Source organism: Psammomys obesus, unplaced genomic scaffold (genome assembly GCF_907164565.1).
Source record: "Psammomys obesus unplaced genomic scaffold, mPsaObe1.curated_primary_1811, whole genome shotgun sequence".
In the NCBI taxonomy this organism is placed as follows: Eukaryota; Metazoa; Chordata; class Mammalia; order Rodentia; family Muridae; genus Psammomys; species Psammomys obesus.
In genome coordinates, this window is record NW_026596034.1 from 15,372,498 (window position 1) to 15,393,853 (window position 21,356).

The 21,356-nt window shown below is 34.2% G+C and overlaps 1 protein-coding gene across 4 annotated transcripts in view; it reads right to left on the reverse strand.

Annotated features, from left to right (window-relative positions):
• Cdh8 (cadherin 8) overlaps positions 1 to 21,356 on the reverse strand; it is a 425,418-nt gene that overhangs the window by 74,888 nt on the left and 329,174 nt on the right. For all 4 annotated transcript variants that reach the window (XM_055621036.1, XM_055621035.1, XM_055621034.1 and 1 more), the window contains 2 exons: positions 19,184 to 19,305; positions 5,149 to 5,266 (listed from right to left, as the gene is read on the reverse strand). In XM_055621036.1, the coding sequence (XP_055477011.1) occupies positions 5,149 to 5,266; positions 19,184 to 19,305 (240 nt within the window). The remainder of the gene's footprint in view (positions 1 to 5,148; positions 5,267 to 19,183; positions 19,306 to 21,356) is intronic.

Genomic DNA, 21,356 nt, shown 5'->3' on the forward strand with positions numbered 1-21,356 from the left:
TTTCTTTCTTTCTTTCTTTCTTTCTTTCTTTCTTTCTTTCTTTCTTTTTTTTTGTAGTTAGGAATAATAGCCTAAAGAATTAACAAAGGGTTAAGAAATAAGATTTGCATAGAAAAAGATTATGTCCTGTTTATTGATGAGTGGTTTTCCACATCCTCAGAGATGTCTCAGTCTGAGTTTGTGTATATCCATCACAGCAAAACTCAGTGGAAGCCAGCTACTCTTATCCTGTTCTTACAGATGAGAGAAATAAACTCAAAGTAGCTTATCTATAGAAGTAATGTTCTTATGATGGAATTCTAACTACAAAGCATGACTTACAATCTGAACAAGTATTTTATAGACACTGAACTAATGCAAGGCATGTTTATTCAAAAGCACAGTTCAAAATTCATGTTATTTACATTAACAAAATCATTTGTTGAGAATGAGGTGTTTTTTTTTTTAATATATATGTTCGTTTGTAGTATTGGTGTTTGACCTCATAGCCTAATACATATTACTCTGAATCTTTCTCACCAAATATCAATGACAGCCCTAGAGTGGATATCTTATTAGGTAGGACTGGGGCCAAACACTTCATTTGAAATTACGATTCTTTTGCTAGATTTTTCTCAACCATAACCAAGTTTGGACTAAGTTTAAATTTGTTGTGTATTTTCTCCTCATAGGTTTTCCTTAAAGAAATGAGCATCGGTATCCAAATTTCCCTACATTAAGTCAGTTCAGTATTTTAATATAAGCCACCAAAATTCTTTTTTAGCCACCAGTGACATTGCAATTATAATAAAAAAAATATTTTACCCACAATGGGCAGGCTAGGGAAAAGCAGGTATTGCAGACCTCAAATTTCCTGCAAGCAGGATATTTTAGTATTGGTAAAAGGCCCATTTATCTTCCTTGTCTCTTGTATTGAATTGTTGGGTATTTTTCATTTCCACAGTTATGATAGAAGCCAATACTGAAATGTGGTCAGCAAGACTCTTTGTTTATAAGTTCACCCAACTAAAAGATGAAGAAACCAGTCTCTGTACTACAAATTAAAAGATGCTCTGAGGTTTAAATGTGCATAATATTAATGGCTTTCATATTAGAACTTCCATTTTCCCTTTCTCCGTATTGAAAGCTGCCATCTTATTATGGTAGAAATATTATTACTATATACTTAGAGGAACATTTATTTGTGAGATCATTCAACTGTGTAGTAAGAGACAGCTCATTTCTACCTCATTTTGTCTTTGGTCATGAATTAGTGAAGGAAAAATTGCATAAGGACCAATCTATTTAAGAAAAAGATTACAATAATTTTGAGTTGGAAGGTATGGCTGTAAGTTCCTTAGAGAATGCAAAGTGTTTCAACTGTCTTTATGAAGATCAAATTAAGTGGGAGAGTAATCCATTCATTAAGTGTGTATTTCAATGTATTGGACATCACAAAATGGTTTATTCTTATAGACTTAAATTTGTAGACATGGTTTTATCAATTGAGTAGCATTAATTCCTAATCATTTAAAACTACAGAATAAGAACAAAATAAATGATTAATAGCTATAAATATAATTAGAGCATTTGATTTCATCATATGCTTCCAGCATTAAAGATATCACAGTAAATAATTACATAAAAAATCACCATCAACTTTACATTCTCCCATCATTAACACTGAAAAGACTCACAGATTATCTATGTACCAACTTCCCATTTCTCTATCTATGTGTCTATCTGTCAAACATCCATCTATATAAACATTCTAAAATTTAGAAAATTTTGATTGCTTCTGTATATTGTTAAAACATGCTGTTTCTATCCATTTTCACAATGACTGTCCATACTGCAGAGCAGTAGTAACCTATGCAGCTAAAGCCCATGAATACATAATCTAGGCAAAGGCAAATTGTGTATAAACTTTCCATGTACTGTCTAAAGGACTTCAGCTTCATGATTTATTCTATGACGGGATGTTGAATGTTTGGATCCTGAATCCAGAATTACAGTGAACAAATGTCCTACGTTCTACAAGACAGTCCTAGTTTATGGTGTTTTCCAGACATAAATATGAACAGCAGCTTCTTCCACTTTAATAAAAACATTCCCCCTTGGAATAACAAAGTTTACAGTCACCATTTGCAAAACAAATGACTATATGACTTAAAATGAAAAATTGTAGTACATGAAATGCTTTTTTTTTAAATCCTGAATAATTTTATGACTTCTTTCTGAACTGGGAGAATGGCCAAACATTGGGCTTCTATTTTCTAGTTACAAAACAAAAGAGATAATCTATGCACCTCTAGATACTCTGTTGAGAGGCTATTAAAATGTATGACATAGCATTTTCAATTTTTTTTTCTGATTCCAAAAATTCAGAGAAAACACATGCAATCCATTATCAAATGACATTTTCCCTTCATAAGTATTGTCATTTTAAATAGAAGGCAAAATTAAACTTCCTCGGGAATGCAGTAATTTACCTTCCCATTCATACAACACTTGGGTGCAGTGTGTCTTCCAGGACCACAGTTATAAAAAGGCAAGTCTTGAAATTATAGAATGAGCAGGACAAAAATAAAGTTCCCTGAATACGGGGAGTGATAACACATTACTTCATGTAAACTTTTTAAAATGCAGTGTATTTTACACAAATAAGATCAAAATTCTAATTAGCTCATGGTCTTTAGTGTAGTTTCTCAGATTAGCTTGGGGTTTAAGAATGGGCTTTTAGCATTGGCATACACATGAGATTTCCATAAAAGAGAAAGCCTGCTTATCTTCATAAAAGATCAGAAATAATGTTCTTGGATAAGAGTTTCTGTTTGGGGTGACTAAAATGCAAGTACTCTATCTTTAAGGAGGGAGAACTGAATGCTGTCACACAATGTTAATAGTAGTGGAAACTGACTAGATGAGTAATGTCTTTACAATAACCTTCTTGCTTCCTTTTTTGTGGTGCTTCTATATTTATCAAAGCGTCTTCGAAGAGCTAAGTAACACTGCAATGAAAGGCAAGGCCATGATACATTTAACATTAGCCAGCAACAGAACAAGAAAATTTGAACACAGGGAACTTCCCCGAGACTCATATTCCAACCAAGGACTATTCATGGAGATAACCTAGAACCCCTGCACAGATGTAGCCCATGGCAGGTCAGTGTCCAAGTGGGTTACCTAGTAATGGGAAGAGGGACTGCCTCTGACATAATCTGATTGGCCTGCTCGTTGATCACCTCCCCCTGAAGGGGGAGCAGCCTTACCAGGCCACAGAAGAGGACAATGCAGCCACTTTTGATGAGAATTGATAGACTAAGATCAGAAAGGAGAAGAGAACCTCCCCTATCAGTGGACTTGGGGAGGGGCATGCATGCAGAAAAGGGAGGGAGGGTGGGATCGGGAGGGAAGGAGGGAGGGGCTTATGGGGGGATACAAAATGAATAAAGTGTAATTAATAAAAAATTAAAAAAATGTTAAAAAAAAGCTGCTTTATTTCATAATGGAGTTTTCTCAAAATCCATCAACCTCCTTCAAACTGAGATAGCAGTATTCCAAACAGTTATCAGGAACCAAAGTTTCCTACACTAATTGAGTATAAATTCTATTTGTAGCATTCAGAAAACAAAGAAATGCACATAGAAAATCCAGAAAACAGACCCAGAGAATACTAATATTCCACTAATGGTTTTTTTATTAGAAATATTATCGTTATTTTTAATATATTTTTAAATAAGTTTGATATACAATATATAACATTATATTTTGGTGTAATTTTTTTAAATTAATTTTTTATTAATTACACTAATGGTTTTAAGAGTGTTAAGACTAAGGTAAATATGTTAGAGCCAAAATAAAGTTAAATTTCTTCTCTAAAGTATGGTAGTTGAAGAAATATTAATGTAAACATGAAACAGACTTTTACAATTTGAGCTGCCGACTTTGTTTACAATACACCAAATGGAAAGGAACACTGGCCATATTAGGAAGGCTCTCAAGAAGTAACAAAATAGAATAAATATTGTCTTTGACACAAAAACAAATAAAATTAATTTTTATTACTTCCCAAATAATACTGACATAAAGTGCCCCTCTTGAAAGTTTTAATGGTGAATCTGTCTCTGCAGGATCCCCTGGACTCAGATTGTTCAGCTTTGCTGGTCTCCTTGTGGAACTACTGTCCTCTCCATGTCCTTCTATACCCTTCCCCCTTATCCCATAAGGCTCCCTGCACTCCGCCCAAATTCTGGCCTTGAGTCTCAGCATCTGCCTCCATCCCCTGTTGGGTGGATCCTTTCAGAAGACCCTTTTTTGTAAGCTTCCATCCTGTTTCCTCTCTTCCACCTCTTCTGGTGTCTATCCTGTTTGTCATTCTGAATGAGATTTAAGCATCTTCCCTAGGTCCCCCTTAGTGTTTAGCTTCTTTAGGTATGTAGATGAATATCCTGTATTATACTGCTAGTATCTGCTTATAAGTTTGTGTATACTATGCCTGTCTTTCTGTTTCTTGGTTACCTCACTCAGAATGATCTTTTCTAGTTCCATCCATTTGCCTGAAAATTTAGTGATGTCCTTGTTTTTAATAGCTGATCTGAGTAGTACATGGAATTGAGGTTGGGGGTTTCAATCAGGATATATAATGAAAAACTTGTGAAAAAAATAAAATTAAAAATTAAAAAAAATAATGGGAAAAACTTGTTATAATCTAATTGCTATTATTAAAGTTGGTACTGGATGCCTCTACTGTGCATCCAAAATCCAGGCAAAATTAGAGTAGACTTTCCCTAAAGACTTAGTAAACATTCAATTAAAAGTTAACAACTTCAAAGTGCAAACCAGTTCTTTCAGTGACAGATATCTCAGGATCTCAGCCTTCCTGGAAGCATTTAGTGGGAGTTAAAATGTTGCTTCTCATCTCGTCAAGGAAGGGGATTGAGGGACTCCCTGGGATACCATTAATCTTCATTAACAGTTTTCTTATCTATAATTTGAGTATTAGGAAGAGGAAGTGATGTAATTACCTTGCTTGAAGCTGATAAACTGGCTTTCAGCAACTCATGAGTGAACAAAAATATTTTAATCATATTTTCCAGTTATGTTGCAAAACTGCATGCAATCTCACAGTTTCTACACTGCATCATTTGAAAGAGCTAACATATTTACCTTCATTTTTCTTGATGGTGAAATTTGGGTTGTTGACCATTTCTGGAAGAAGACTGTACAAGAAATAATGTCCATTTTTGGGATCATCTTTGTCCATGGCACTTACTGTTTGAATGACCTGCAACATAAAATTGTCATCAGCATTTCTGATCACTTCAGAGGGCTCCCTTTGCTTGTAATATCTCAGTTGTATCCTTTTTGTGGTCTGGTACTTTACTCTAAAGACTCATTTTCAGCTTTCTAAATTGTCGTGGATGCTTTGTGCCAAAAGTATGGAGAAAAATCCATCACTTTAAAACCTCAACTGTGATAAATTGATGAAAATTAAGAGCATTACCTTAGTTTCCATTTGGTGTCTGTGGCTTGAAATAGCAAAGTTAAGTGTGTTTGAAAATTCCACTGGGCAATTACAGGTTTCTTTCCAATTTGAGTTTTTACGGGCATCTAGAATGAGATTTGGAACTGTTACAGTGATTGGAGTGGGCTTTTGGGAGGATCTTGGAGGTAAGACTTAAACCTTGAATCCTCATATTTCTTCTTTACCCATCAGGTCAGGAGTGGTTGCCAGAGAGAGTGTCCCTCAAACAAACCTGCCTGCAAGAATCCTTTCTGAGGAGTTTTGTCTGTTCCGTTCCAACAACAAAGGCTGTTTTTAAAGCTGGATCATATATGCAGACAATGCTTAGGATTGTATCCTGAGATGAATACCTTATCGGGACTACTACTGTGCAGGGAACTGTTGAGCCAGACAGACTTTCAGAATACTGTATGGGATGTGCTAGTTTCATAAGCAAACGCAACGCTAACTTGATGCTATATTGTTTCCTAGGATGACAGAGTACTAGGTTAGTTCTCATTTATGATTCCATGATAGTTCTTACAACAATGTGAAACACTGGACAAGAGCTCACACACTTTAAAAAAATAGGGCTTATATGTCTTTTGCAAAAAAACTACTTTATGATTCCAATATGAATGAACCATGCCAGCAAAAGTGTTAATAGATATAACAAACCTGTCGTAACAAGGAAATGCTCCAGAACAATAAAATGTTGAGAATATAATGATGTGTGTATTAGAATATGAATGTTCAATTGAATTTGGAACTTTCAATAAAGAGAAAAAATATTATTTTCATTAATGGGTCACTACTATCTCGTGACTTATGACTTGATTGTAAGAACCATGATTTGAGCACAGCATTATTTTGAAATTTTTGCATTGTACCATTACGATATATTTAGAAATTCATTAAAGTTAAAAATTAATGTTTACATTATGTCTAAATTTTGTTAAGAAGTGTATCCAGTTACGTTTGCAGTTAGACTGGGTGGCCCTGTGACAGACAGTAGCTGCAAGGGCAGCTTATCCTTAAATACGGAGGCAATCATTAGGAGAAGGTTTCTTGAATTAAAATTTTCATGTTGAATTTATAGTTTTCGAGTTCCTTCTTTAAGAGTAATTTATGACATTCTGAAAAGTAGTTTCCTTTGATGCCTAAAGCACAGAGAGTGTTTTCTCGTGGGTAAATTCAGGGTTTATTCTTTGTAAATTTACATAATACTGTTATGAAATGTTCATGATCACTGCTATTGTTTTTATTCAAGGCATTGCTTCTTATTAGTGTCATGATACTTGGTAGTTAGAAAACTATTGCTACTCAAATAGGAAAGCAATCTAATTCTAATCATATTTGAAAAGAAAGAAATTATACTCTTCCTAAACACATAGTATAAATACTGTGGCATTTATGAGCATAGAGAAGCTCTGTGGTCAAATTCTCATAAATCTAAATTAGAATGAAAGGACAATATAAGAAAATGTTTCGTGAATACAGCCCTATAGGCATCCTGTATATACAGTTATTTAAGAGACAAGAACAAACCGACCCCTTTTATTAAGAACAACTTTTAGAATCTCATGTTGCAAGGTCAAGTGAATGAGAGGGATCTTCTTTGAATCAGATGTGCTCTGCCTTTCCCCATTACACAGTCACGTCTCCACAGACCTTCTGTTGCCAGATTCAGCTGGTGAAGAAGTCCTTAACTGTGCTTGTGAGTGAGAATCAAGAATGAAACAATTGAAGAGATAATTCTCTATAATCTGGCATCGAGATCAGTCATAGATAAGTGCACTCTTCCACTCTACGTATTTAATGTACAAGTATTCATAGTATTTATACATAATGTGAATGTAAAGGCTCCTATGTGCTGATGAAATTACCACATAGGATATATTGGGTTAGTAAACAAACCGTAATGAAAATAATGCATGCAATCCATAATTTATTTTACATGTAGTAAAGGAATAGAGCTACTTACTGTACTGTGTCTCAGAACTTTTATCTGAACATCATAATGGAAATGAAGCATGCTTTTTCCATCATTTATGCCAATCAGGACTCATTAGAAGCACAATTTGTTGAATCTTACCCCTGAACTATCAGAGGTAGGGTAAGGGCAGGGCATATCAATATGCAAATGCCAAAACCCATATGATTCTGGTGCAGGTTTAAATCTGAAAACCATTTTTTTTTTAAATCCATGACAGAAAATATTGGCAGTCATGGGTCTTAATTATTAGGTAGAAAAAGTTTACTGTTGGAGCCATGCAATGTTATGTTCATGATGTGTTGAAACAAATGTGATTAAAATGGAGAAACTAATTGACTTTAAAAATATCCCATAAGCTGGCTGTGGTTAATATTTTCGGTTAAAGTATATTTGACACTTCATTTTATTTGAATGCAGATAACCACCGCCTGGACATTTTATCTAAATATTGATGCTGGTAGATCATTTGAAGGACGTTGCACCATTAAAATTCATTAAGATATTCTTATTAAGAAGGCTGGATTTTTCAACGATGTAATAACATCTGAATACACTTAGTTTAAACAGTGGAAGAAAAAGAAGTGTGGATTTATTCATGGGGATGAACCTCCAGAGAGTCCTATTGCAAAGGCAAGTGCAGAGATGGCAAGTAGAAATCTCAGCATTTCTACCGTGAGGTCTTATGAGCTTTGTTCATATTTAAATAATTAACACTCTCTTTCATGGAAATTTATAAAAATGCTAAGAGAATTTACAGGTGATGAATGTATGCCTAAAATTCAGTATATAAAATTCAGTATATTCTATCTATGAAGTTACTATGAAACTAAGATGTATAAAGTTTAATAATTTGTTATGGTATTTATTCAGCTTCATTGGAGACTGAAAATGACTTCTGCATATCTATAAAAAAAAAAGAAAGCATAGACTATGTGTGACATTATTAACAAAATGCATTTCAGGTCCATACTTGAATTCTGAAACATACAGACATTTCATTTCTTAAAACTCTTCAAAGAATCTTTCGAAGAAAGAAACTAGGAAATAATTTTGTTAATAGGTAACATACCATAATTCTTATACTAAACATATTATTTATTCTTCTAAATTTGCATGGAAATATTTTACTTCTTATTAAAATTTATTTTCCAGAATTTTAAATTTTTTGAATATTGTATGTAAACAAGAGTACCATGTTATAAATTAGAACATCGTCAATGAGTTCTTGTATTTGCTAAGCATTGATTTATTCTTAGCTCTCGAAATATGACGGTCTGTGAATTTCTCCCCTTTCTCTGTTTTTGTAACAATTCTGGTCTTTGGTAGCAAGCAACTACATAACAAGAATTAGATAAGTAATTTAATGGACAGATTGAATTAATAAGTGATGACAGGCATATTTTTTCATCCTTATTAACCTTTCCATGTTCTAAGAAGTAAACCTTAGGAGAGTTATTAGTACAGCAATGATATTACTTATGTCTAATCCCTAATTTGTTTCATTCAAGACTGTCTACATTCTTCTCACCAGTTTGCATGGTTGACCCAAAATTTACTGACTTTTATGTATGTATTTCAGTAAATTTAGGCTTGGATTTCTAATATGATGGAGAATGGAAGGTGAAACATGTGTCTTCAGTTTTCATGTTCTTGGTTTCAAGGGTATTCTGGTCCTCTACTGATCCCAAAGGGTAAAATTCACAATCAAATTAATATTTATAGTTAAAGCTCTACATGGAGACAAGGTGAGAAAGGACTAATTTGTTATGACTTCAAAATATTCTTCAGGATTTTAGTAATGCCTATGTATTTATATTTATTTGTGTATTTGTACATTCTCTAGGAAGACTATGTAATGATGACCAAAGTGGCATATGCAACTGAAAAACAGTCACTCAGAAAATGTCCGATTGTAATTTTTCAACTTTCTTACAATGATTTAATTAGAAGATAATTTAAAAAGAAGTTCTCATAGAGGGAAAAGGGGGAGGGAGGGTGGAAGGAGACAAGGGAGGGAGCCACAGCCTATATGTAAAGTGAAATAAATTGTAATAAATAATAATAACTAAAAATAAATAAATAAAATAAAAAATAAGTGTTCAATGAAAGAAGAAAATGTTTAAGATGGTAGAATACAAGAATATTTTTTGCTTTCTTTATTTCTTCAAGTATTCTCAGTTTCATTCTGGCTATAAATACTGGCTTTAATAAAAGAATAAAGTCTATTTCTTTTTTAAAAGTAATTAATTTATTCATTTATTCACTGGACATCCTGATCCTATCCTCATCTCTATTTCTTATAACAATAGTTTTTATTTTAATGTGGAAAGAAATGGATGACAATGAACAAATTTTATGTAGCTCTCATTTTTCAGCTCAAAGTTAAAATTATTTAAACTTATTAATTTACATGAATAAATTAAAAGTAAAATGTTTTTTTATCAATTGTATATGGTGTCCATAATCAAATAATACAAAGTAGTTGAGAACTATTTTCCAACATTTTCCTGAAAATAATTTTTTCATGAAAATGAAGTTAAAATAATTGTTAATTACTTAAAATTGATTATATTAGATGAAATACACCAAAAGAAATCTACAAAATGACCCTATTATATCAAAACTACATAAGAGAGCTCAGGTATAATCACAGTTCATATCTATTTAAAAGATACTAACAGAATGAATGGGTTAAGTTGTTTAGTCATCCAGTCTTAGTCACCATTTTCTTTTCTTCCCCACTAACAATGACTTAATATGACATTTTTTTAAAACTGAAAACATCCTTTGACTCCAATGTGCCATATGTTTCCTGAGAATATGTAACATAAAGGAATGAGCTACAGGAAGAACACCAGGAAGGGGATGGGGAGTTTCAATTTCTTGTAGATGAATATGTGGCATTTGGGTCCTTGCAAACACACTATGGAACCCCTAACCGTTCCTCTCAAATTTCATCTCACCTTCTCCATTTTTTCCTGACATGAAGCTGACATAAGGCAATATGTATGATGTTCACTCAGTGGTATGTTTCAATAGTTCGGGTTTTTGATGTTTCATTTCTTGCATTGTTTTGATAACTTGGCACATTTTTATGTCCCACAAAATTATCGATATAAACCCAAATAATTTCATCTATCACAGAGGCTTATGGATCCTGAGGTAGTTACCTTTCATTTACATTGAAGCACAAGTTGTCTTCTTAGGTTTGAAATCACTATCCCCTTTTCAGCTGTTCTCAACCACCCTCAGCTTATTACCAGATATGTTTACATGCCAATGTCTGCTTGTGCTGGCAGACATTAGTTCCTAAGTTTAACTGAGTCTTATTGTTTCCTTTTTAAAAGGCAATATTTTACATATGGTTCCCTTGAATCATTAATTTTATCTATATCTTATATTAGAAATTTGAAAGTTTTCATAATCATAAATGAACTACTGAGCCAAATGAAATATGCCACCTTCTGCAAATTTATATGCCTTCATAAATACAAGAAGAATGTAATTAAGCAAAACGATCTCATGTTAATATTCTTGAACTATGTTTAATTCAGTGTTTCTCAACTTCATTCAGCCACATACACTAAAACATACAATTACACATGCACAGATAGACACACACACTCATACAACCAACCCTAACATAAACCGCACCATAGAGTGTTATGTTACAGCACAAGTTGTTTTCAGAAACCCACTTTTAGAAATTGTGTCTTTTATGACATCTGGTTCAAAGAAATACACAATGCTTGTTATCCTTTACAGTAAGGTCTTGTATTGTGCCACTTGAAGGCTATAGGACAGTAGCCATTACTTCTCCATGTTTCAATACCTCCGGTTCTAGTTTGAACACAATTTATGTCCTTAGTCGAAGGTCTATGTTTAATTTCTGTTAGTAGCTAGAGTTGGTGTTGCTTTCTTGCTCCCTATACCACAGAAAAACAAATGAAACAAACATGTTTCTATATTCACCTGACTATACCTTATTCCAAATACCTGCCGAGCAGTGAAGATATTCAAAAGATGACCTTGGAACTTTAAACCCTCTCACAAGCATCACCCTTAGACAGAGCAGGAACCAGAATAAAGGGGGCAGGACTTATAATCAAGTAAGTGTCTTCCAGATGCTGTACAAAGGCTTGAAAAAAGATTTAAATGCTACGCATTTCTATATGTAGACCCAGAGAACTTGAAAAATTCAAACTAGCAAACTAATCTAATCCAAAAATTCATATAAGTAATAATAAAAAAGTGTCTGGGTCCCTCCTTCTCTCTTGAAAACTATGACACCTGTACATGATCAGAAGAGTCTTTCAAACAACGAACAGTAGCTTTTCCTCTGTTATATTTTCCTCTGTTACATTTTTAGGGTACATTTTTATTGTATTTCTGCAAACCACATCAAAAGATAGAAATAATAACATGAAAACATAACATATGTGATTATAATGATGTATATTTTTTTCTTTTTAGATTTTGACACTGTTTAAATATGCCCATATTGTCCATTCCTTATCTAAGATAGAACAGAGTGCTGTAGAACTGTAAATTTAATGTGTTTTAATTGTGGAATATTTTCACATATATAAGGATATAGGTAAAGTTTGAGATGGTGGTCTATAAAAGAAATGTATTTCTGTTTCATGCATACTGATATATGTCATTTAAGATAATTTGATATAATTTAGTTTTTCTCTTTGGTAACATACTTTGCTTTGAATTTAGCTTTGGAGCCCAGCATGGTGGCACGTGCCTTTAATCCCAGAACCTAGGGTTGTTGGGGATGGTGGGTGAGGAAAGCTAAAGGGTGGGAGGAGGGGCTCAGAGGCAGGCAGATTTCTGTGAGTTCAAGGTCAACCTGTTCTACAAAGTGAGTCCAAGACACCCTGGTCTACACAGAAAACTCCTGTCTCAAAAACAACAAGAAAAAAAAAAAAAGAAAAAAATAATAATGTAGTTTGGGGGACTTAACCCAGCTCAACCTAAATGCAAAGTACATACTCTTCAACAATCTATTCTCTTGAATGTTTTAACTGTAACCTTTCAGTTCAGATTTTATCTGTAAAATTTTCCACACAAAATGTCATACTTGAGGACAAAGATTTTTGGCTTTTGGATAAAGTTTGGATCTTGGATTTTTTAATAAGACATGGTCAACCTGTATTGCTAGCCAATGACAAAAGAATTATTGCACTTTTAAATGTGTAGTATGTACCTGGGAGGTGGAGACAGGGAAATCTATACTTTAAGGCTACCTATGCCTACAATATGAGTTCCAAGCTGACACAGGCTACATGAAGCTTTGCCTCAAAACTAAAAACCACTGTATATGTGTTTACGGATATACTAATTCTTACATACCTAGGTTTCCTAAGATATGGTCGTTTATTTAAATTAAATCCCATTCCTTAATTCTGAGTCACAGAACTGAAAAGTGTCTTAAATATAGTTGACATTTGTATTGTTCTACTCCATACCTTTCAATTATATTTCATCACGTATCATTTCCATTCTGTCAAAATTGTGCCACACTCCTGTTAATAAGATTCTTAAAAATATTTTCTGTATACACTTTCTTCATATATGGTTTTATGAAGTCCATTAACTAACCATCTCCTTATTCTACCCAATAGCAAGTGAAAGAGAGTATTTCATATATTCTGCTGAGATCATCATTTTCCTCTGGTTTAGATTAATCTTGCCTCCCACTTGTGTATGTAGGTAGATCAGAAAAACAAAGCTTTTGATGGAAAGGTTAAAATTAAACACCTGTATTACAACTGCTTCATAGGTGTTCCAAACACCCTCATTTTATTCTGGTGTTTTATATTTATTAGAAAAGATCTCAGAAACTGTAAAACAAATGAACAAAGTTACAGACTCATTCTTTGCTATGTTTATCAAAGGATAATTCTCTTTACTTTTCTTATGCAGCTTTCTATCTTTTTATCCAAGGTTTCATAGAGTGTGTTTGAAAAAAGTATGACGTTTTTCTCAGGAGTTGATACATGTTTTCTTCTTTGGTAGTGTTACTTACTTGTATTCAGAATATTATCGTTTTGTGGCTAAATTTTTAAGAGTTACTTTACATACTCCCAAAATTTAAAAAAAGCTATGTCTTTCAACAGTAATGTTTAATATAAAATTTCCTCACTGGTATTCATTTTATTTTAAATAAAATTTATTTTTATTGCCAATAGAAAAAAAAAATTCTTCCTTGGCAAGTACGATGAATCTCTAGAAATGGCAAAGGTTTTGTCACCTTCAGGAGCTGAAGTTTGAACATTTTGGTAGGATCATAAAACCTTTATTTAATGTGTGGTAGTGCATGTCTTCAATCCCAAGACAGAAGCAGGTGGAATTCTATGCGTTCTAGGCCAGCATCCTCTCAGATATCACATTCCAGATCAGCCCATTAAGTCTTGTGAGATCCTGTGTCAATCAAACACAAAATAGAACAAAACCACCACACTCTTCTTCAACCTTTGCTTTCTTAGCTATGAGATGGCTGCAGGTGGCAAGTTCTTCAAGCAACAATGTCTATGATGTTAACTGTTTCTGTGTATTGTGTCCTAAAAATAGTTTCAGTTGCTTCTGTAGACACCTGAATCAAAACTGATGTGCTTTTCAGGTACAGCCTTCTAAACACTTTATAGCGTGTGCATCTGCTCAGAAATATTGGTACAAATCTATTTGGACATGAAAATCTTTCTAATCTAGCCTTTTCTTTCTGTTCTCAGCCAGAGATATCCTCAGTTTCAAGCTGAGATCTTGCTGCGAATTCTGTTCTGGCTTAAGTTGCTGGCTAGTAGCTCCCTTTTAGGCCCAATCCATTCTGATTTTCTAGTTTCACTTTAAATGACAACAAATTAGAAGAACAAAACTAAATATCTGACCATACTTTAGATCCCTGCATTTTATAATCTCCCAATCCATGTTTTAACTTTTGTTTTCTTCTAATTGAAAAATCTTAAATGATGTGATTCATTCACTCTATTCTGTTTACAATGTGTCCCTCCTTAGGCTGCATGGGAATTCTTCTACACTTTACCAATTGATGTTCCAATAATTAGTACACCGTCAATGCACAATTATTATTATGCAATGCATGAACAAATTTTCATCCAAAGAGTTTAGCATGCATACTGCCTGTCTGAGAGTAAAGCAAATTTCCCCTTAGTAATATCTGACATGCTAACTTTTGAGATATGCCTCCTTGCTGAATAAATACAATTAGAAACATAATTCAAAAATTCTGTTACTGTCCTTTATTTGGCAACTCTGCTACATATCATTCAGTAGTGTGAATGACTATGTTTTAGTGAGATGTGAGATTTCTATAATAAACAAATGTTAAATAGCTACAATGTTATCAGAGATAGATGAAATTTGTGAAGGTGAGCTTAAGTCTTTTTTATTTTGTTACATTCTAATTACAAACCAGACATACTGGATTCATTCTAAGTATTTCTCTGTTAGTATAAATGTTGATGAAGCTCAAATTATAATACATTCAATCCATTTATAGGGGAAAAAGTAAGCCATTTGAAGAAAAAATGAAAAGTTTAAGCAACCTGTCATCTGTGTAGTTCAAAAACTAAACATGGGACCTTGACTCATGTAAAAAATTAATAAGTTACATTCCTAGGCTGATGAAATATTGGGATAACATTTTATTAGTCTATATAGAGTAAGCACCAAATTAAGGAAATAAGATGCGGAACAGAGTTCTGGTAATTTCTCTAGCCAGCTGAGGATGCTGGTCTATTTTGCTTTCCCATGTTGGTTGTGAATGTGGCATCAAGCACACTGAATAAAGACACTGATCTCCACACATTTGTTACCTGTACCATCACCTGCCAGTTGAATCATCATTGTCTTCAGATAGACTGTGGTTATTCCCAACTGAAACCTCAGACAAATGCTTTCTATCTCTGGGGAACTTATCCTAGAATCTGAGGACTTTTCATGATGTAACATTATCTCTTTAAGTCCACTTAGTTTCTTCCTGTGCTGAATGTTTGAAAACTGGAAAATCTGTAAAATCTAAATGAATGTATATGTGGCAGATGGAAAATTCTGTGGTGTTAAAATTCTGATTCTTACATTGTGTGTCACAAAATTCTGCTACTTTAGTCAAACCCTGGAATATAGTTGACAGTCACTGAGTACTTACTGACAAAAAAAAACACCCTCTGAAACAAATTTATGGTTAGACATATTTTTTTTAATGCAATGCACATTCCCAGTTTTACCTGGAACATTGGTTATGCTTTAGTGAAGAGATCATTTCTATGCTTCCCATGAAAATGAGAGCCAATTGCTTGGTAGATATGAGATTTTGATTGACTTAAATTCTACAGGTGGATACAACTTGATATCATATAAGACAATTTACCTATTTATATTAGACATAGTTTTTAAACAGGATAAATAGCAATCCAAAATGTTGCAGCAACATTTAGTTATTTCGCAGGTCCATTTTAAATGTTCTAAAACAAAAGGATTTGGGTTGATTTTCTGTAAAGGACAGTGACATCTGCCTCTGAAAGTGACTGTTGCTCTCTTGAGAGAACTGGTTTTATATTTTCCACCTTTTGCCTCATAATTTTAAGGTGGTCATAAAAACAGGTGTGAGTCACTATTCTTCCAAAACATAGTTACACCTTTTTACATAAGATGCATTAGGAAGTGGAGCTGATTGTCCAGACAAGCCCAAGGGGCCTCTAATTTGCCTTCTCATTGTGTTTGATAAATTGAATTCAGTCGGAAAGACTATGTTGCAAAAGATTGTCTATCAGTAGATCGACATCAGACTCCCTTTTGTGAGTTATGTTAACATAATTCTTCATATGGCCTTGCAGCCCAGGTCATACTCTCCTTAAAAGCTGTCCCTTGAAAATCTGTAAAGAATCTCAGGTACAGAAGCCCCGAGGGAGTTGCTTCTCTAAAAAGTTGATCCATAAATGTGATTCTTCCAGGAACACAAGCCACCTGTGTGTGAAGTTTACCTTTCTGGGTTTATTTTCCAACAGATATTAATTGTTGAAAAAGACTAAGATAACTGTCAATGTATTGAGTGATACTTCATTTTTAATATGTACTCTCATGGTATTATGATGAGCATTGTAATTCTGAAGTGGGTTAGCCATTTGTGGGATATTATGAGAAATGACTAAGCATATTCAACCCGGACAATATTGTGTACACTTATAATGCTACAATTCGGGTGACTGAGAGAATCGATCAAGAGTTTGGGGACAGTGTCAGTGACATTCTGAGTTCAAACCCAACTTGGGCTTGCATACTGAGACATTGTCTAAAATTTTAAGCAAGGAAAGAAAAAAATGAAATGCACGTATTTCAAACTCTGTCAGTGCAAACTATGTAGTGTAGTGACATAAAATATTGGGGAGAAAGTAGAAAAAATTAGATACTCGATCATTAACAATTAGGCAGGAATGACATAAAGAACACTACATGAGAACTGGGTGACAGAAAAGAATTGGAGAGTCCAGGAAATGTGTAAAAACAGTAGTGCAGACCACACCCAGTAAGTTCTATGGCCCAAACCAATGCAAGGCAAGGGTTGATTCCTACATAGAAATAAAACTCCAGTAAGCATGCTGGAAGCACATTCATTAGGGGACATAATGCAGTGACACGTTTACAGCAAAGACATCTGTTCACAAAATAAACCATTCATTATAATTTGCAAAACTCGTAAAACAATCAACTTTTTTATTTTGATGTTGTAGAGAATAGGTGAGAAGACAATGCATTGTTTTTGTTTGTTTGTAGTTTTTTTTTTTTTTTTTTTTTAATGAATGTAAGAAGAAATGCTGAAAAAAAGCATTACGTCTTAGAAACCGTCAAATTCCACAGGGTAAACCTCCAGATTCCTAGAGATCCCAGCTGCATTCCTGTCAATATCACTATTGTGATCGACATGTGCAATGTCATTGCCATTGACTCTGAGCTTGTGTGATGAGTTCTGCATGAGCAATGAAGTTCTATTTAAATTCTAATGTATTTTACAGATTCTGTATGATATATAAATGCCTAGCTCATATCTGTGGTCAGCTGCGTTATCCTATCAATTTTCTGGTCCACTTAACAGCCGTACCCTTGAGTCTGACCTGCCATATTTGGATCAAACTCTTTCTGCCTATTAATCCAGCACCCTGGACAAATAATATCACTAATATTTGTGCATGCGGCCATGAGTATGCACACACACACACACACACACACGTGCTCTGCCAGTAAGTATCATAAATTAAGATGCTTAAAAGGTTTGAGTCATACTTGACAAATTTATGTCATGAAATTAAAAACAAGGCTAATTTTGGAATTGGGAAGTGAAAATAAAACTGTTAAGGCTAAATGTTTTGATAGTGCTTAATTAATTTAAAAATAAGTATTTAATTATGAGAATTTTTAGCCTTGTTGTGTGTGAAGTGTATGTTTTGTGTTTTTATTTTTATTGTTTTTGTTTTGCTTTGTTTTTTGGTAGACTGACGGGAGGAAAAGTAAGCATTTAGTTAAGGAAGAATTGCCTGGAAAAATTTGCCCACTGTTTTATGGGCAGATTACCCCTTCATTCTTTGTAATATCAAATAAGAGAATAGAGATAGATATCTACAGTCCTACATTTTTCTTTAGGATAAAAAAAATATGACTCTTGTCAGGTAAGCTTCTTGGCAAATAGTAAGTTTAATTCCTAACACCCACATGAGGCACAAGAATAGTTGGATTAACAACTCCAGTGTCGTGCTGTCAGCTGCTGTTTATTTAGATTAAAATGTCACCATCCAGAAATAAATTAGGAAGTTGAAAAATGATAAATTTCTTAAACATACAGTACTTCAGCACCTTGTTAAAATAAATCTATTACATTTTTGGCTTTGTAATACACATAGGCTAGTTGCATTTTGACATTCAAAGTATAGTGGTTTTGGTGAATTCTGTTTTGAATTTTACTCTCTATACCCCTACCCTCCTCCCTACCTGTCCACCTTATCTTTTTTCCCTTCCTGCCTCCCTCCCTTCTCCCTCCTTTTTTCCCTAAATTTCTGTCCTTGCCTGCTTTTCTCTGTTCTGTTTTATAATTTTGTCTTCTATCATTTATTTTTCTGTCTTCATTATCTCTATCTATGTAATATGAATCTAATCACTACACTTTAAAACGCCTTATGGGCATATCTTAAAATTGATGTCTATCTTACATTTACCTAAACTTACATACACTTGTACAGACATAAGTCTCATTACATAGATCTACAAACTACTGCTTTTCTGGGTTCTACATTTATGTCTTATTCTTTTCACTATAAAACAAAACTGTTTGCTTTTCATGAGCTATTTACTAGATTTTTGCCATTTGAAAGATAATTCAAACTTCTGCACTAGAAGACAACCCCCTGCCATAATCCATATGTGATATATTTTGAGACAATGATTTGGCTTTGGGGTCATAGGAGAGCAGATCATTTCACTTTTATGAGCCAATTTGGTCATAAGTAGGAAGAGAATTAACATCGCAGACAGTCAAATATTCCCTTCTGTTCCCATTTGGATGTGTTTCATGCCTGTGACTTTGTAGATCAAACCAATGGAAATGCACGCAATAATGCAGGTTAATTAAATATGAGACAGTTGTATACAAACATATTCAGCATTAACAACATGGAGATATTTACTTGGCCGGGTTTTCCATTTTCACATAAAAATGCCTCATATTCGGATGCGAATTCAGGGGCGTTGTCATTGACATCCAGCACTTTAATAGCAACAGGCACTCGAGATATCTGACTGTGGTTCCCTAGGGGAAGGAAAAAATAACATCAGCATTCAGGGTATTTCATTTGAACCTGTAGCTCAGCTCTCCCTCTCTGTGACTATTGCCACCTCCTTTCAATAGGATGATTTTCACATCGTGACTACAGAGTCAGACCTCAAGCTGATGAGGAAGAACAGCAACTGCTTTACTACTTTACAAAAATAAGTATAAAAAAACAACATAAACTACTATTCTAAACACCATCCTTCTAGCTCTTTCCCCACAAAAGACCATATGTAAATGAACTAAAGAGATCTTGTTTATGAAGTGAGATTCATTTTATATAAAGCCCATTATTTGAATAGGAAAAACAATGCATACAACAAAGATTTATCTGTTCGTTGTGGGGCAAAAAGTATCCAGTCTAACCTATTAGTCATCGGTCTAGGTATCTATAAAGATTACACTGAAGGAGCACGTAAAAGGGCAGATTTTAAATCACTTATCAAAAAGGCATTTTTTTTAACCTCCCTGAAAAAGTTTAAATTTGAGATGAATCACATACTTTCTAAATTTTTTGTTTCATTAAATGTTCAAAAGTAAAGGTATGTCTCATTAATCTGAATATTAATTTAGTAAAACAAGGAAGTAAATAATGCCTCTATATAAATGTGTATATGTATGTGTGCTATTAAATAAAAATTCAAAGGGTGGAATAATATTAAAAGGGATGATATTTACTGTTAAAACTATTTTTTACCACAATTTCTGTATCCATTCCTCCATTGAGGGACATCTGGTTATTTCCAGGTTCTGGCTATTATGAATAAAGCTTCTAGGAACATGGTTGAGTAAATATCCTTGTTGTGTACTTGAGCATAGTTTGGGTATATGCCTAGTAGTGGTATATCTGGATCTTGAGGAAGTGCTATTCCTAATTGTCTGAGAAAGCGCCAGATTGATTTCCGAAGTGGTTGTACAAGTTTACATTCCCACCGGCAATGGAGGAGCGTTCCCTTTCTCCACAACCTCTCCAGCATGTGTTGTCACTTGAGTTTTGATCTTAGCCATTCTGATGGGTGTAAGGTGAAATCTCAGGGTTGTTTTGATTTGCATTTCCCTGATGGCTAAGGACATGGAGCATTTCTTTAAGTGTTTCTCTGCCATTTTATATTCCTCTACAGAGAATTCTTCGTTTAGCTGAGTACCCCATCTTTTAATTGGATTGCTTGAGTTGTTGCTTTTTAACTTCTTTAGTTCTTTATATATTCTGGATATCAGCCCTCTGTCAGATTTAAGGTTGGTGAAGATTCTTTCCCAGCTTGTAGGCAGTTGTTTTGTTCTGAGGACAGTGTCTAATTGTGGTACATTTACACGATGGAAATACTACTCAGGAAGTAAAAACAAGAGAATCATTAAACTTGCAGGCAAATCAAGGGATCTAGAAAAGATCGTCCTGAGTGAGGTATCCCAGAAGCAGAAAGACACACATGGTATATACTCACTTATAAGTATATACCTGTAAGATAGGATAAACATACTAAAATCTGTACACCTAAAGAAGATAAACAAGGAGGTCCCAGGGTAAGATGATCAACCCTCACTTAGAAAGACAATTGGGATGGGCACTGGAAGTAGGAGAAAACAAGAAACAGGACAGAAGCCTATCACAGAGGGCCTCTAAAAGAGTCTACCTAGCAATATATCAGAGCAGATGTTGAGACTCATAACCAAACCTGGGTCAGAGTGCAGGGAATCATATGAAAGAAGGGGGAGTTAGTAAGACTGGGAGAGGACAAAAATACCACAAGGACCAAATATATCTGGCCATAGGGGTCTTTTCTGAGACTGATTCTCCAACCAAGAACCATGCATGGATATAACCTAGAATAACTGCTCATATGTAGCCCATGGCAGCTTAGCATCCAAGTGGATACACTAGTAAGGGGAACAGGGACTGTCTCTGATAAGAACTCAATGGCTGGCTCTTTGATCTCCCCCCATCCCCTTCCACACATAAAGAAGGAGCAGCCTTGCTACTCCATAGAGGAAGACATTGCAGCAAGTCCTGATGAGACCTGATAAACTAGGGT